The sequence below is a fragment of the Batrachochytrium dendrobatidis genome (assembly GCF_000203795.2).
Source record: "Batrachochytrium dendrobatidis JAM81 unplaced genomic scaffold BATDEscaffold_1, whole genome shotgun sequence".
NCBI lineage: Eukaryota > Fungi > Chytridiomycota > Chytridiomycetes > Rhizophydiales > Batrachochytrium > Batrachochytrium dendrobatidis.
The window spans coordinates 1,413,933-1,428,179 of NW_006281099.1; the positions used below are offsets into that span (position 1 = coordinate 1,413,933).

The 14,247-nt window shown below is 38.1% G+C and overlaps 6 protein-coding genes across 6 annotated transcripts; 4 read left to right on the forward strand and 2 right to left on the reverse strand.

Moving 5' to 3' along the window:
* Nucleotides 1-648: 648 nt before the first annotated feature.
* On the forward strand, nt 649-1,131 carry BATDEDRAFT_85783 (uncharacterized protein; the record flags this gene model as incomplete). The annotated part of the gene is made up of 2 exons (XM_006675936.1): nt 649-684; nt 787-1,131. The coding sequence occupies 2 exons, from the start codon at nt 649-651 to the stop codon at nt 1,129-1,131; spliced, it is 381 nt and encodes a 126-aa protein (XP_006675999.1).
* Nucleotides 1,132-2,578: 1,447 nt separating this feature from the next.
* Nucleotides 2,579-5,031, forward strand: BATDEDRAFT_85784 (uncharacterized protein; the record flags this gene model as incomplete). The annotated part of the gene is made up of 7 exons (XM_006675937.1): nt 2,579-3,061; nt 3,161-3,516; nt 3,637-3,826; nt 3,949-4,022; nt 4,136-4,232; nt 4,322-4,458; nt 4,575-5,031. The coding sequence occupies 7 exons, from the start codon at nt 2,579-2,581 to the stop codon at nt 5,029-5,031; spliced, it is 1,794 nt and encodes a 597-aa protein (XP_006676000.1).
* Nucleotides 5,032-5,347: 316 nt separating this feature from the next.
* On the reverse strand, nt 5,348-7,065 carry BATDEDRAFT_85503 (uncharacterized protein; the record flags this gene model as incomplete). The annotated part of the gene is made up of 5 exons (XM_006676235.1): nt 5,348-5,433; nt 5,572-5,660; nt 5,780-6,160; nt 6,331-6,402; nt 7,004-7,065. The coding sequence occupies 5 exons, from the start codon at nt 7,063-7,065 to the stop codon at nt 5,348-5,350; spliced, it is 690 nt and encodes a 229-aa protein (XP_006676298.1).
* A 1,811-nt stretch (nt 7,066-8,876) lies between these two features.
* On the forward strand, nt 8,877-10,694 carry BATDEDRAFT_21607 (uncharacterized protein; the record flags this gene model as incomplete). The annotated part of the gene is made up of 5 exons (XM_006675267.1): nt 8,877-8,910; nt 8,955-9,155; nt 9,218-9,392; nt 9,495-9,827; nt 9,917-10,694. The coding sequence occupies 5 exons, from the start codon at nt 8,877-8,879 to the stop codon at nt 10,692-10,694; spliced, it is 1,521 nt and encodes a 506-aa protein (XP_006675330.1).
* Nucleotides 10,695-11,098: 404 nt separating this feature from the next.
* On the forward strand, nt 11,099-11,791 carry BATDEDRAFT_7884 (uncharacterized protein; the record flags this gene model as incomplete). Its single annotated transcript, XM_006674884.1, has 1 exon — nt 11,099-11,791. The coding sequence occupies one exon, from the start codon at nt 11,099-11,101 to the stop codon at nt 11,789-11,791; it is 693 nt and encodes a 230-aa protein (XP_006674947.1).
* A 246-nt stretch (nt 11,792-12,037) lies between these two features.
* Nucleotides 12,038-13,695, reverse strand: BATDEDRAFT_21609 (uncharacterized protein; the record flags this gene model as incomplete). The annotated part of the gene is made up of 4 exons (XM_006675268.1): nt 12,038-12,422; nt 13,033-13,185; nt 13,293-13,338; nt 13,632-13,695. 4 exons carry the CDS (start codon nt 13,693-13,695, stop codon nt 12,038-12,040), a joined length of 648 nt encoding a protein of 215 aa, XP_006675331.1.
* Nucleotides 13,696-14,247: the final 552 nt, after the last annotated feature.

The following is a 14,247-nucleotide window of genomic DNA, read 5'->3' on the forward strand; positions in this document are numbered from 1 at the left end:
AAACATGGCCTATCGACTGCTCAACAGTAATGTTAATTATCGTGAGGCATAAAGCCTCGCAATCAAGCCATGGCTTTAAATTGCAACTTTCTCCTTTTGGAATAACCATACATTGTACAATCACCAGATCCATTCACTGCAATCCAAATATTGAGTTTGATTATTCTAATGCTGTCAATACAACTGTACAAGCTCATCTTTATAGTTTAAAATATCGATACATTCGCGTTCTAGTCCACAACAATGACTGCATGCCTCGGAAATACAACTGTTGTTTCCATGTCAATCACTCAATATTTGTAATATTTGGCTTGAATCAAATAAGAGTTGAAGATTCAACAAGTGCCAAGAACGTGGGATTTACTGAAACTGTGGTGTGAATGCTGTTTTAAACTATTTAGTTTTTATTTAGTATTCCATTTGCATGAATACAATTGTTGTTGTCAGAAAATCCAGCCTTTGATGTGATGGTATTACCTTTTCCAGTATTATACTGTGAAAAATGTGCACCTGAACGTAAATTCCAGAAGTCTGTGAGAATCGGGTTAAGCCTAAATTACACTACTAGAAAATAAGATTACCCATAAAGACAACAAACCATTCCTAAACCAAAAGTCTGCAAGATCTATCTTGGATTTATTTTGGTCCATGCCTACTACTAGTGCAAACCCTACAACAGAGCTGGTAAGGCTTCTTGTTTAATATTACTATAATTGGTAATATAATTTGTTTATCAGTAGACCTGCAACCATTTTGTATTTTATATTCAACTGATTTTTTATAAAGAATGCACCGCCAGCTTCTACTTCAGTGGCAGTCGCAGAAGACTTTTCAGTTACAATTGTGAATATTTTTGAAGCATTACAAAAGGGAAAGTTTCCTAGTAATGGTCAGATCGATGCTATTTTTACTAGAATTCAATCCTCTTCTGAGATGAAAACGATCGAGCCATTGCTTAGTCCTCAAGGCCAATGTCTATGGCATTATATCCAAGCAGCACTTGATACTATCCGTCAGGCAAATCGTGCCATTAACAGTCGAGAATCGTTGCAGAGCATGATTTATTATCTGAACCAAGCTGATCCACTTGGTAAGCCGCTGCCTTGGCTTTTTGTAATTTTGGACGATTAGATTAAAGTATATTTACATTATACTAACAGTTGAATGAAACCTCGTTGTAACTGATATATTTTATGATGGATTTGATACCACTATGTGCTTTAATGTAAACAGTCACGCTCACTGCTATAAACAATGGTAAGACATGTTATCCACATTGGATTTATATTTTCAGTTGGTTTGTAGGAGTATGGATGTAGCTGGCTTTATTTACAGCCGTACCCACGTAAATGGAGCACTTGTGTATCCTGCACTGACTATTTTGAGTTGGAATAGACAATGCTTAAATACTCATTGTGCTTTCCTACCAGAAATTGATTTTGATATACAGTTAATTCTTGTTCCAAATACAGCGTTCATTATGTAATGTTTCAAACCAAACTATAGTTTTGGACCGAGATTACCTTTCTCTTTATTTGGCATAGCCATACATGTAACTTAGTGATTAAGGTTGAATGCTCTGATGTTGTCAATCCAACTCTACAAACTCCACTTTGTTGTATCCTAAAAACTCGGATGCATTCACGTTCTAGTTCAAGAAACAAAGATTGTAGAAATGCAAGTTGGTTCATGCCAATCACCAGGAGAAAGACCAGCAAACTTGGTCAAGAGATTTAGGGCACAATGCTGTCCAGTAAATTTGGTGTGAATTATCACTCCATAAAACTGATTGTGTTATGGTTTGGTACTCTGGTGTTCCATTTTACGTGAATACGACCAATTCCATTGCACATTGATCGAGGATCAAATAAGGAGCATGAATAGCCAGTGCACCAACCGTATAAATCTCAAGTTTTTGATATGCATGTGATTTAACTGTATTTTAAATACTAGATGCCTTTTCTACTGGTCATATGGTTTTGGAGGTAGAAACCATAATAAAAAACATTCGGAGTCTATGTGGAGTGTTGGAACGTATTTGTTACGATCTCCCAAGTAGATCTAATGAACACGCTCCATTGTTTTACGATCCTCAGCAAAACCTAGAATGGGGAGAATCAAAAACGTAGTAAGTTGGTTATCGCCATCATACCTTGTTGTTATTGCATATATCAAATAAAATAAAATGGCGGAAATAACGACGACTTTACCAGGCGGGATATTATCAGACTAACAAGATACTTGCTTTATTTGCTAATTAACCCCAAAGCAAATCACTTGTATCAAGTAATCGAGAGGATCCTGGTACAAAAACTGTCGAGTCAACAGGTCTGATTTCTATAGCTACACAGAAGGATGAAGATACAATTTATAGCTCAGAAAATTTACTCGAGGTATGATATTCACAAGTATAGTCACATAAATCATGAATTTCATGTACGAGTCTAGTCCGTTAATTGCTTTATCTACCTTGCTATTATCATAAATACTTACAAATCCAATCTACTACTAATACTGGTAGAAACAAAGAAGCGAATTTGAAAATCTTTCAATACGGCCGCCGGCTGACTTTTCTAAAATGAGTACTAGTGGATCCAAGAATGATCATGAAGAAGCATTGCTTAAAGCAGATACTGGAGTATCCAGTACCAACCAAATCAATGTCACTTTTCGTTCATCTACAGTGCCAAATGATTCAGCTGAGCAGGATAGAATCGTTGCTGTTCAAAATCCGACAGTCTTGCCACAGCTTGTCGGGATCGCGTCTACAGCTGCTATTACAAACATAAGCCCAGCAGTTAATGTCCAATCCAGCAAGATAAATGCCAAAAGGACAGTGGATGTTGATTTTTCTGATCTCAACAAACTAGAGTGTATGACATATTCTGAGCTAATACTCACTAATTTGGAGCACCTCTGTCAGAATCGCATTCTCAAATCCCTAATCATTCAATCTATACAGACAGTTCAGGGAACGCTTCAGCCTATGGGAGGATTAAATTATGTTAATACCGATGCCATCAAAAATGTAAATTTTGCATTAGCACTTGCTAATTTAAGAGTAAGTACTATTAATAGATTGATTGTGCTGAGGGTTAAATCTTGTGGTTAATATGAGTGATTTTGTGCTAATGCCTGCTGGATTACCGATTTCAATTAGATACTTACTGAAGGAATATGTGGGAAAGCATCTCTTGATGCGTTGATTGTCTCTGCTGATAAGCTTCATGTACGAATTGCAGAGGATGCTGTATTTTGCAATATTCTCCAGCATGGTGCATCCATCATCATGCTGGCAGTTAATGCTGCTCCCTCTGTCACTTCCAAGCAGCTGCGTGAAAATGGAGCTAAATGTATTCACGATCTACGAAACCGTATTGAAGAAAAACATCCCAATGACTCGGCTGAATTGGTTTATCGAATCAATGATGTTTTGCTCAAGATCATCAACAACTATTATATAGCCACTTTGGCATCAAGATTTCAAAAAATATCCAGTCTTATATGGAGCATATCGTAAGTAAAGCAATACAAGACTCGAGTTTTTGTAGATACATTGGTTTTATACTTGCTAATATGCCATTACTTTATTTTCATAAATCCAATACTATCATTGATATTTTTGCAATGGCTTAGTGAGGGTCGTTGTTATATTCACCCACACTTGGTTAGAGATTTATTTTCTCAAATCATGCCTGCAGCAGTGCGTGAAATGGTCGCAGTAGCTATTCCTCGTATGGTGCACACATCGCATTCATATGATATTTGTCTTGATTCGTTTAAACTTAACATAAGCTCTATGATGCCGGAATATATCAGCGCAAAGGTGGTTGATGAACTTGTCTAATTGTTTCTAAAAGGATAATATAGCATTCAAACTAATAGACCAATGCATTGTACAAATGCTCGACTGTTTGGACATATATATATATATTGGTAATTTAACAGGTAGTTGACGAGATCTCACTTGGATTACGCAATAGTCTTACATGCGATACAGTAAAAAAGCTTTCTATTGAAATGTAAGAGATTTGACCTCGCCAATCTTGGCCTATTTTGATCATCAATCGCAGTATAGCTTACGCATCTATACCAATGCAATATTATAAATATAACCAAACATTTATGAGAGTAGGACACATATTGTTCCACAAATCAAGGATATTTCATTTGCATTTATTTTCAAAAACTTTCTCACTCGTATAGCTGACAAAGGTTTTGCCAGTGTTAATGTAAGTCGGCTAAAATAAGGCATTATTGTTTGGGTTTTTATGTAAATACACAATTTACATATACATGCAATACGCTATCCAACATACAGATGCCTATGGACACTGGATGTAGCGTGTCAGTAGATCTCGACATGTTTCCTGATCATCCGAGTCAGACCCTTTGCGTTAGACGGGTTAAAGTAGATTTGGAAAAGCTCCATATTACTGTTTCCAAAACAAAGCATGAGTTGAGTTAAATGGGTTGTAACTTTGTTCATCCATTCATATATACTATTTAAAGCTACATGTAATACATGCATTTACTGACTGAATTCGATGTTTGATTACGACTTATATCTGCAGTCTCATCTACCGCATGCTTTCCTCAATGATCGACAATACTATCCAAAGACATATTGCAAGAACACTTGAAACATACATTGCACAATCGGTTTCTACTCTAAATACCTTTTTGACCTTGATTAAAGGTCCAGGAGTTGTGCCCACATCATTCAAAGAAAAGTTAAATTGCCATTTTGATAGATTCATGTGCGCACTGAGATTGGATGGCGGAAACTGCGATAGTATGCTTCAGAAAAATCTGGCAGCGGAGCAGCAAGAATTATCTGATTCAGTTTGGCCTACCGCTTTAGTACTTTCCAAAGCATGGGATATTCCACAGGATGAACAGGCAGACGATATAGATGCATTATCTACAACGTCCCAAATCCAACCTTCTATTCAAGATACCACAGTAGTCGATTCCACCCATTTGCCGTGGTACACATCCGAGTTTAACTTGTCATCCTCTACTACCTAGATATTTGAATATGGTAGAAGGCTAGATTCGACGCGGATTCTCGCCCATGATAAATATGTTGGAAATCGATAGCATTTGAAATTGTTTGGTATATTTTGTCTACTTATTTCAAGTCAATGGTTTATTAGTCTTTTATTGCAATGATGATAGCCTTGCGGTCATTTTGATCTGAACATTTTTTTTGCAATACTTGAAGCATTGTAAATAAACGGATCTGCTATACTTTTATTGAGTCTATCACCATGAACCAAATGTTAAGCAATAAGAGGTGAAAATATCAAGTTTATTGGCCTATTGGTTTGCATAGCTGTCAGTATTATGTCAGTATTTCTCCTGAATAGTCCCGTCGAATGTGAATTGAAATGCCTTGTCTAGCAAAGCACTTTGATAACTCGGTTGATTCTAAAAGTAGATACATAAACCAAATCAAGGTGTAATATGTCAGCAAGTCAATATCATGGATAGGTAGACAAAGCTGGAGCAATGAGACTGAATTACAACGATTGGGATAGTTCAAGTCGAATAAGAATGTCAACCTACCTCCCATGCCAGGGAAATACTTTGGCGAGTACATGTGAAATGGGTTGGTGAAGATTACATCTCTGACGACTGTAGATGTCATATTTCCTCTAGTTTGTGCAATCAAATCGGAGATTGGATACAAAATAGTGTACAGTGATTAGCAAGACCATAATAGTATGTGATGATTGCTGCCAAGCAAAGCTACAAGAGTATAAATCCAATTTACCTTGTGGAATCCAGCTCAAATAGCTGGCATTTTAATGTGTAATCTCCCTGTACACGAACAGATAGATCATAAAAGACAAAGAAAAGACCAGGAGTTCCATCCAAATCCATCAGAACCTGCGGAGGAGTGGATGTGGTGCCTATGATTGTTTGACAATACTGGTTTCCTTCTGATGGACACCCATGTTTTCTAGACGAGGGCATATCACGAAGCTTGAGATTATGGCTTTTGTATCGAGGATTAATGACGGCACTACAGTCCGTTTGTCGATCTGCAGACCATAGTGAAATATGACATAGTATATGTAGATTAAAGTCCTGATATGCCTCGAGTACGTTTCGATTATCAAGCGTGACCAGCTGCAAGACAAGTGGTGGGTCTCTAATTGAGGTTCAAAGACAGTGTCAGCTGTTATTGTGAGGAACTATTACAATCATTAATGCCAACAAGCTCTTTGAGCAGAAATCTTAAAATAGCAGTATTCAGGGCATTTGAATGCATGAAAGAATGATGGCTTGGCAAAACCTAAGATGGATCGGCAGCTAGCTTACATAATCCGACGGTCCTTGACTGCAGAGAATCCACACATACGCCCCCGTAGGGGCTGCTGCCTGAGTTTGAATCTAAAGTTGCACTTACTTGATCTAAACAGGAATACAATAGTCAGATTTACACCCAGCAAGGCATATGAATGCCAGATAACTCAAAAGCAGTCTTTAGAATCAAATACGATCACTACACCGAAAAGATGTAGATAAAAACTAGGCCTGTGATCCTGGGCAAGCCAAATTCAACACCTATTTGCAGTAAAAATAATGCTTACAATAGCAGAGCGGCGTCCACTTCAGATTGTGATATTGATAGAGATGGCTCTAGAGAGTCTGCTTGGGTTGTGTTGCTAGGTGTAATGGTTTTGATGGCTAGTGATGGTTCGTTATGATGGCTGAGCAGTGTCGAAAATCAAATGGTCGAGCAAGCAAATTTAAGAGGTTTAACAATGCAAGTTAAAGAATGGTTGGCAGCAGGGTTAGCAAAGCTCAACAGTTACAGGGCAAGATTAACAGATGCCAGTCGCCAATAATGATATTTTAGACTGAAAAGTACGGGTAGATAAAGATTGTATTCTTCCAGCAGGCTGAAAGCACATTAATGCAGGCTGCATACAAATGCACAAGAAATTGGATGGCCCATATATAGGATACTGCAAAGTACAAAATTGCTTACAAGGTCGTTTTTTTGACAAGTGTCTGAGAAAGGCATTCTAGTGAACCTTCGATTCCTGACATACTACTGGTCGATTTTAATATATGCAATGAAGGTTGGGCAAGTATTAGTCCATTCCAAGCTACTTTACCAGAAAAGCTATCCCTCGACAAAAATCTGGTTAGAGTTTCATCCAAAGCAAAGGCGGAGAAATACGGTGGCTAGCCCAAATTATATATGGAAATGGTTTTTGAACATGATTTCAAGTAGCTAAACAAGCTCAAGGAAATGGCAATACCATGACTCAATCGTCATGCAAAAAGCTGGCCGTTGGTGGCTGTGAAAGATTACTTTAGGGGGCAAAAAATAGGGGTATCAATTCAAATCAACAGTCTGGCCACGTGTAGCTCGAAACATATCTGAGCAAGTGCGATTACTTCAAGATGGGTTGGCAACACTTGAAATCAATAGCGGAAACGAAGAGTCAAATTAACCGAGTGGCGAAGGTTGAAATACAAACAACCAAACATATACCAAGGTTACCTATGGGTTTGATGCATGCCAAACCATATTTGTTTATTTAAGTGGTTGTTCCTTTTGGCATTGTTACGGCCCTACTCCCGTAAAATAGGACACTAAATAAGGGTGACACAATATAGCAAGCACCAATCTTACGAGTGCCAGTTTTTACTAGACTTGCTAGGTGGCATTGTTTCTAAACTCTTTGGTCCATTGATCTCTACCCATTCTTGTACAAAACTAAACGGATATTCAGATTCGCTTCAGTTCCACTATTTCTTACTCCAACCCAAGCGTTACAAGTAAACAATAGGTAGCCAGCATGTAAACAAGTCGTTTCTGAAACATATAATCTTTGTTTTCTCGGACCAGAGCGCGAGCATCCGAGTTTTAGAATACAACACATAGGTTTCATTGATAACATCAAAGCAGTCGAATCCAATGTCTAGATTGTAATGAATGGATATTATGATCATACAATGTATGGCTATGCTAGAAAAGAACGATTTTAGTTTAAAACTAGTTTAATTTTTTGAATATTATACAATAGTTGTGCTTGGAAGAACTGGAAGAACTGGGATGCTTATTGAAGAAGCAGTACTTGATTAGTACAAAAGCACAATAAATACTCATTCCAAAGCAAAATAGTCCTTGCAAGATACAAGTGTTTCATTTTTTGTGAATATGGCTGTAAAACAATGGGTTTACCCATCGAACGAGAATTGCTGTTGCTAAAAGGGCGTATTAAGGGAGGTTTTGTAAAGCAAAGCCTCCAACTTACTAACTGTTGATATACAGCCGTACCCATGTAAAGTGAAGCACTCAATAAGGGTGTCAGTACACAAGCAGTCAATCTCGTGACATGACAATTTCCATTAAATTTACTAAAGTGTCTTGTAAACTTGTCAACAAAACTCACTGGTATTATGAATGATATGCGTGATTTTCGTCTTTTTGAACTAGAGCGCAAGCATATGTGATTTTAAAATACAACAGATCCTCGTATTCCCTGTTTAAAAAGAAAGGAAGGATTGAACAAGTGCCAAGAGTATGGGATTCACTGAAATTATGAACATTTGTTTAGTTTTCAATACAAAAATGAACTGGAAAAAGACCAGCCGACTAAAAAGTTTAAAAAACACAATGCTGTCCATTAAATTCGGCATTCATTATTCATGAACTTTCCATGTATGTATTTTGGTATTCATTTAGTGGTTCATTTTACGTGTATACAACTGGTTTGGATTGCGCTGCATTGAATTTGCCTGCTATCCAACATATGAAGAGTATCACGTGATACTAGTGTGAATGGCGGAGTTTACTAATTATTGCTCGCTATATCAAGTGCTGTTTAAATAAAGTTCATAATCTACCCATGGAGCGAGCATCCGAAAAGACTACCAACAAAAGTAATATCGTCTATATACGCAATATTTATCTTAAACTACTATAGATGCTAACACGAGGATTTCAGTTGATGAGCAGTTACTGCGGAAACGTGCAGAGCACAACGATGGTGAACTGTCTTCATTAAAAGAGATATCTCTGCACCAATTTGATATCGAAAAAATCGAAAACCTTGATGTCTATTGCCGTAACCTAGAGATTTTGTATTTACAATGCAATCAAATATCAAAAATTGGCAAGTCAATAGGTCGAGTTTGCAAATACTTTGATGTTTAACAGATTCTAACCAGTGTGTTGCTTTATACTCAGAGAATTTAAATAAATTAAAGAAGCTTCAGTATCTGCAACTTTCCCTCAACAACATTACCAAGATTGAAAACTTGGAGTGCTGTGAATCGTTAACCAAGCTAGATTTGACTGTAAACTTTATTGAAAATCCTTTGGAAGTGGAGTCTTTAAAGTCTAATATTTTTCTCCGTGAGCTGTAAGTTTGATCACTTTGTTTTGCGTTAGTATTCTCACACTATTTAGCAAGTCCGGTTTAATGTTGTTGGATGCATTTTGATTTTTGATTTTTGATGGTTAGATTCTTAATTGGAAACCCATGTGCCCAGGTTCCTGGGTATCGCGAATTTGTCATCACCACCTTACCACAACTCAAGTATCTTGATGCTCGAGATATAGAAAAATCAGAGCGAATTTTTGCTGCACAAGAGTATCCTCAGATTCGGGCTGAACTCATTGCGCTGCGTGATAAAACGAACGCAACTGCAGCCAACATTGATGATTCCAAAAAATCTGCTCTCAAGATTGCCGACTCCAATACAGATCTGCCAATCAAGGTGTATAACAAAAAAACAAAAGATGAGCCGGGTTTCAATCCAGATACTACTAAAGACGACGATTCTTTGGATGATTAGTAAGATTCTGCACTTGAAAAATCATCTTGTTTCATTTGGCATTCAAAGCTAATGCAATTTCTAATTTGTATAAATTTATTACTGATAGTTTGGAAAAAACAAGAATGGAATTTCAAACTAAACCTGTTCCACATACTCCAGAAGCTAGATTGGCTGCAGCGCGAGATTTAGCCAAACTTCGTCAAGGCAAGGCTGATCATAATGGTGCATCATTTAGTGATCCGCTTAAAAAGAAGAAGAACGATGTTTTTTTTGCTTCAGATGGACGAGTTCTTCAGCGAAATGATGGCAAATATGTATTTAAATGGATCGACTCACCCACTACAATCGTTCTATCAATCGAGATATCCAAATTTCTTGATACCAGTTTGATTGACGTAGATGTGCATCCAACGTGGCTACGTGTTACCATCAAAGGCAAGATTCTTCAGCTTGTAATTGACCAACCTGTTCAGAGTGATAGCATTGTCTGTGAACGTAGCAAGTTGACGGGCCAACTAGCTATAACAATGCTCAAAGAAAAAGTACAGGGTGATATTATTGATATCCGTAGACAAGAGCGTGAGAGTAAAGAACAAGAGGCTCAAAGTGCTGCGAGAGCTGCAGAAGCAGCCAAGTTTAAAAAAGATACCACTTGCAATCAACATCGTTCATCCCGGTATGGCAGATTGGATTATCGCAATATTGTCGAAAATAACAAACGCGAGCAAGCTTTTCAAAGTCGCCAGTGCAAGCCTGCATCTGTGTCTACAGAACTGCCTTTTAAAAGTATTGGTTTCAGGACTATTAAAGACTCGCCTATGATCAAAAGTGACATTGTCGATGAAGACTTTGTGGATGATCCAGATGTTCCACCGCTTTGCTGAGTAGGAAATGAAGAATTTCAAGTCAGTGCTCCACCTATATAGTCCAATCTAAACTAATCATGCAGTTTCAAGAGAATTTACGTTTCTAAAAGACTGCTGTTGCAGCCTGCTCGATGCTACCAGAATGTTATCAAAACATGAGATTGGCTGTTGAAATATAAATATTTTTGTCCTGTTCTCATCCTCTTTGTCTTTAGCCGTAAACACTTGCTGTTGTGATGTGGTTGAGAGTGCATAATCTACACAGAGCAACACCATTGGACATGTCAGCAACACTAGTCCATTATCCTTTCAAGTCTGTACTTAATCCATCAAGCAGTCTGTCATCATTGTCGCTAATGTCTAAATCAGGACTGCAAAAGCCCATCAAGTCTTCATTGTCATGGATGCAATTCAGCAGCAGGATGTACTCTTTGAACATCTGGAACCCAAGATCATTGTGGCCAACTTCTAGGATTAGATTATTTCAACGTAGTACAGGAAATAGAACTAGCATCAGCAAGTTTGCTACTGTGGCAGATTCTACTTTGGCTTCTATGCAAATGAAGAAACAGCAACGAGAGGGTGTGCATACCACCATCTACTACACCATGTCAGTATTTGTTGGCTTCATTGGTCTCACCTATGCAGCGGTTCCACTCTATAAAATGCTCTGCACTGAAACCGGTGTTGATGGAACTCCGTTGACTTCCATTGGTCACAAATTCGAACCCAGCAGCATGGTTCCTGTCACCAATTCACAACCGATCCGCATCATCTTTGATTCATCCATTGCAGATACGATGCCATGGAAATTTGTTCCTGAAACACGGCAGATTCGAGTGGTTCCTGGCGAAACAGCTCTAGCTTTTTTCCGTGCATCCAATCCTGGTACTGAAGACATGGTCGGCATTTCAACGTATTCTGTAACTCCTGCCAAAGCAGCTCAGTATTTTAACAAGATTCAGTGCTTTTGTTTTGAAGAGCAAAAACTGGTTGCTGGAGAAGAGATCGATATGCCTGTGTTTTTTTACATTGACCCAGAATTTGCATACGATCCTTGGATGGCAGATGTAAAGACCATTACATTGCATTATACGTTTTTTAAAAGTAAGTGATCTCGTTTGATTTTATTGCGATTGGGTCATTTGCGAATTCAACACTTTTCGTACTAACCCTAATCCTACTTTGTGTAATGGTTGTATAGGTAAGTACCAATAGAAAAGCAAGCAGTTTGTTATTGTATATTTTATTTCATTGACAAAACAGTCACAGATCATGGTAGTGGATGTGTCAAACAATACACAATAGTAAATTTCTCTTGCGTTTTTAATTCTCCATTTTGAAGCATCGATAGCTGTGGGTTAGTTGGTATCCATAGGATCATCGTGGTTAATTGAATGTGTTTGGACGGTGCTGGTACATACGGCATCTCTATCTGCAGTATGGTCAGCATTGTCAGACACATCTGCGTCTTTGGCTGAATTTGAGGGAAGCGTTGCGGATACAGGCATGTATGTTGTGGAAAAAGAATAGGCTAGCGGTCCTGGGATATGGCTTTGACCATCTGTAGGAGGGACACGGAATTCTGCAGGACTGGATAGGGGTGCAGGCGTATAGTAGGTATCTGGAGTGTAGGATGCTACCAAAAGCACTTTTTCCACTGCTCGGAGATACTTTTCCAACGTTTTATGGTATAGTCGTGGGTGTATGATCAACTCGCAGAGTCTCTGGTATGTAAATGGTGCACTGGGTAACCCGATTAGAAAGTGGTTAGAATAGTGATCAAGCGATACGTTTAAACATCGTGGCTACATATTCCTGCTGTATTTACAGCTGTATTCACGTAAAATAGAACATCAAGAGTGTCTAGAGTAAACAGCCAGTACCATAACATGATGGATGTCAGTTTTAGTAAATCCCACATCCTTGGTATCTGTCCAATCCCCAACTTATTTTCATCCAAGTCGAGCATTGGGTGATTGGCATGGAACAACGGCTGTAATCTTTGCTCTCTTGAACCAAACCGCGAATGTATGCGATTCTAGGATACAGGAGTGTGTACAGACTTGTATTGACAACAGTCAAACCCAACATCTGGACTGCAATGGATGAATTTGACAATACACAATGTATGGTGATGCCAAATGAAGAGAAAGAGCAGTTCAAACTATAGTTTGAATGTGTGCATCATACGATGAACATTGTGCAACATTTAATCATGGTCTATTCCAAAGCAAAAGGCAGTCAATGCAAGATACACATGTTCCATTTGTGTGAATATGGTTGTAAAATTGTTGATCGCAAGCAGGAATAGTGGTTTATACAATTTGAAAACAAATGTAATAGACAACTGCACCTGGATAATGACTCGAGAGCTTCCATGATTCTTTCTTCCATTTCAAAAATACTCGGAGTGCTTGCAGGATCTATTTGGTCTTCATGAATGCGATCTTGGATGACGGTGGTGACTTTGAATCGCACCAATTCTCGAAGTAGCTCCCAAGAATGTCTAAGTATGGCAATAAGGTTGTGTTAGGGTATCTTGTCAGTATCAGTAAAGCACGCCAGAATTTAGCAGCAATCATCCAGTCATATATAATGGAAAAAGTAGCACACTTGACAATTGCAGTATTGGCTCCGTGAAAAAATATATCATCCAAATCTATTGATAAAAAGTATCAAATCAGTACCGATTTATAGATTGGAATATGGTCTGGTTAAACCATTCAATGATGTACAAATAATTCTTTCAGTATTGACCAGCACTAGCATTGCCAATGGTCGCTCAATAAAAGCAACTTCTCAAGTAGATTTTATATCGCTACCTGGTTTCCATTTTCTTTCAGATGACGGCTGCAGAACAAACTCTATCGACAGAATAGTGAATCAAATTAGCAGTTTAAACCTTGATACAATAGTTGTAGCCACGAATGGATTTAAATAGAGCGTAGATACCTTTGAGTAAAGAATCATGATTGTCATTTGTTTCAGATGAACGTTCCTCTAGAATAGTGGTCATTGATCAACAATGGCTTCCCGCAGATAGAGTTGTAACAGAGTCAAGGATGAATCGACAACGCAATCTGACGCAGAGTCGAGTCGAGTCAAAATGTGAAATCTGCAAATCACGTTTTAGCTGTAAATCATCCACGTGATGCTCTGTCAAATTACATTCTAATTTTAGTCATTGCGTTAACCCAAAGAAAAGCACTTTATGATTGCCAGATACTCTCGAGGTAATGCGCTTGCTGCTAGATTAGGAACTGGCTCGTATTCTCTGCAATCTGCATGCAGGCCTGCATTACCGAGTCTTTGCTTTTCATCCAGACATGAAATCCTGTGTTTGAAATCATCAATGCACTGCATGGCTTCAAGACATTCTGGCCCATTGATCAAACTTGCTCAGCCTAATCCATTTAAACCCAAGTCTTCTTCCATGGTCCAATGTTAGTATCTGGTTTTCAGTTATTTGATTGTAATTTTTTGAATGCCTTTATTTATTCTCAATTCCGATCCATCAGCTATTATGCAATGTGACTAATCTGCCAGACCTGATTTATATCAATTCGAC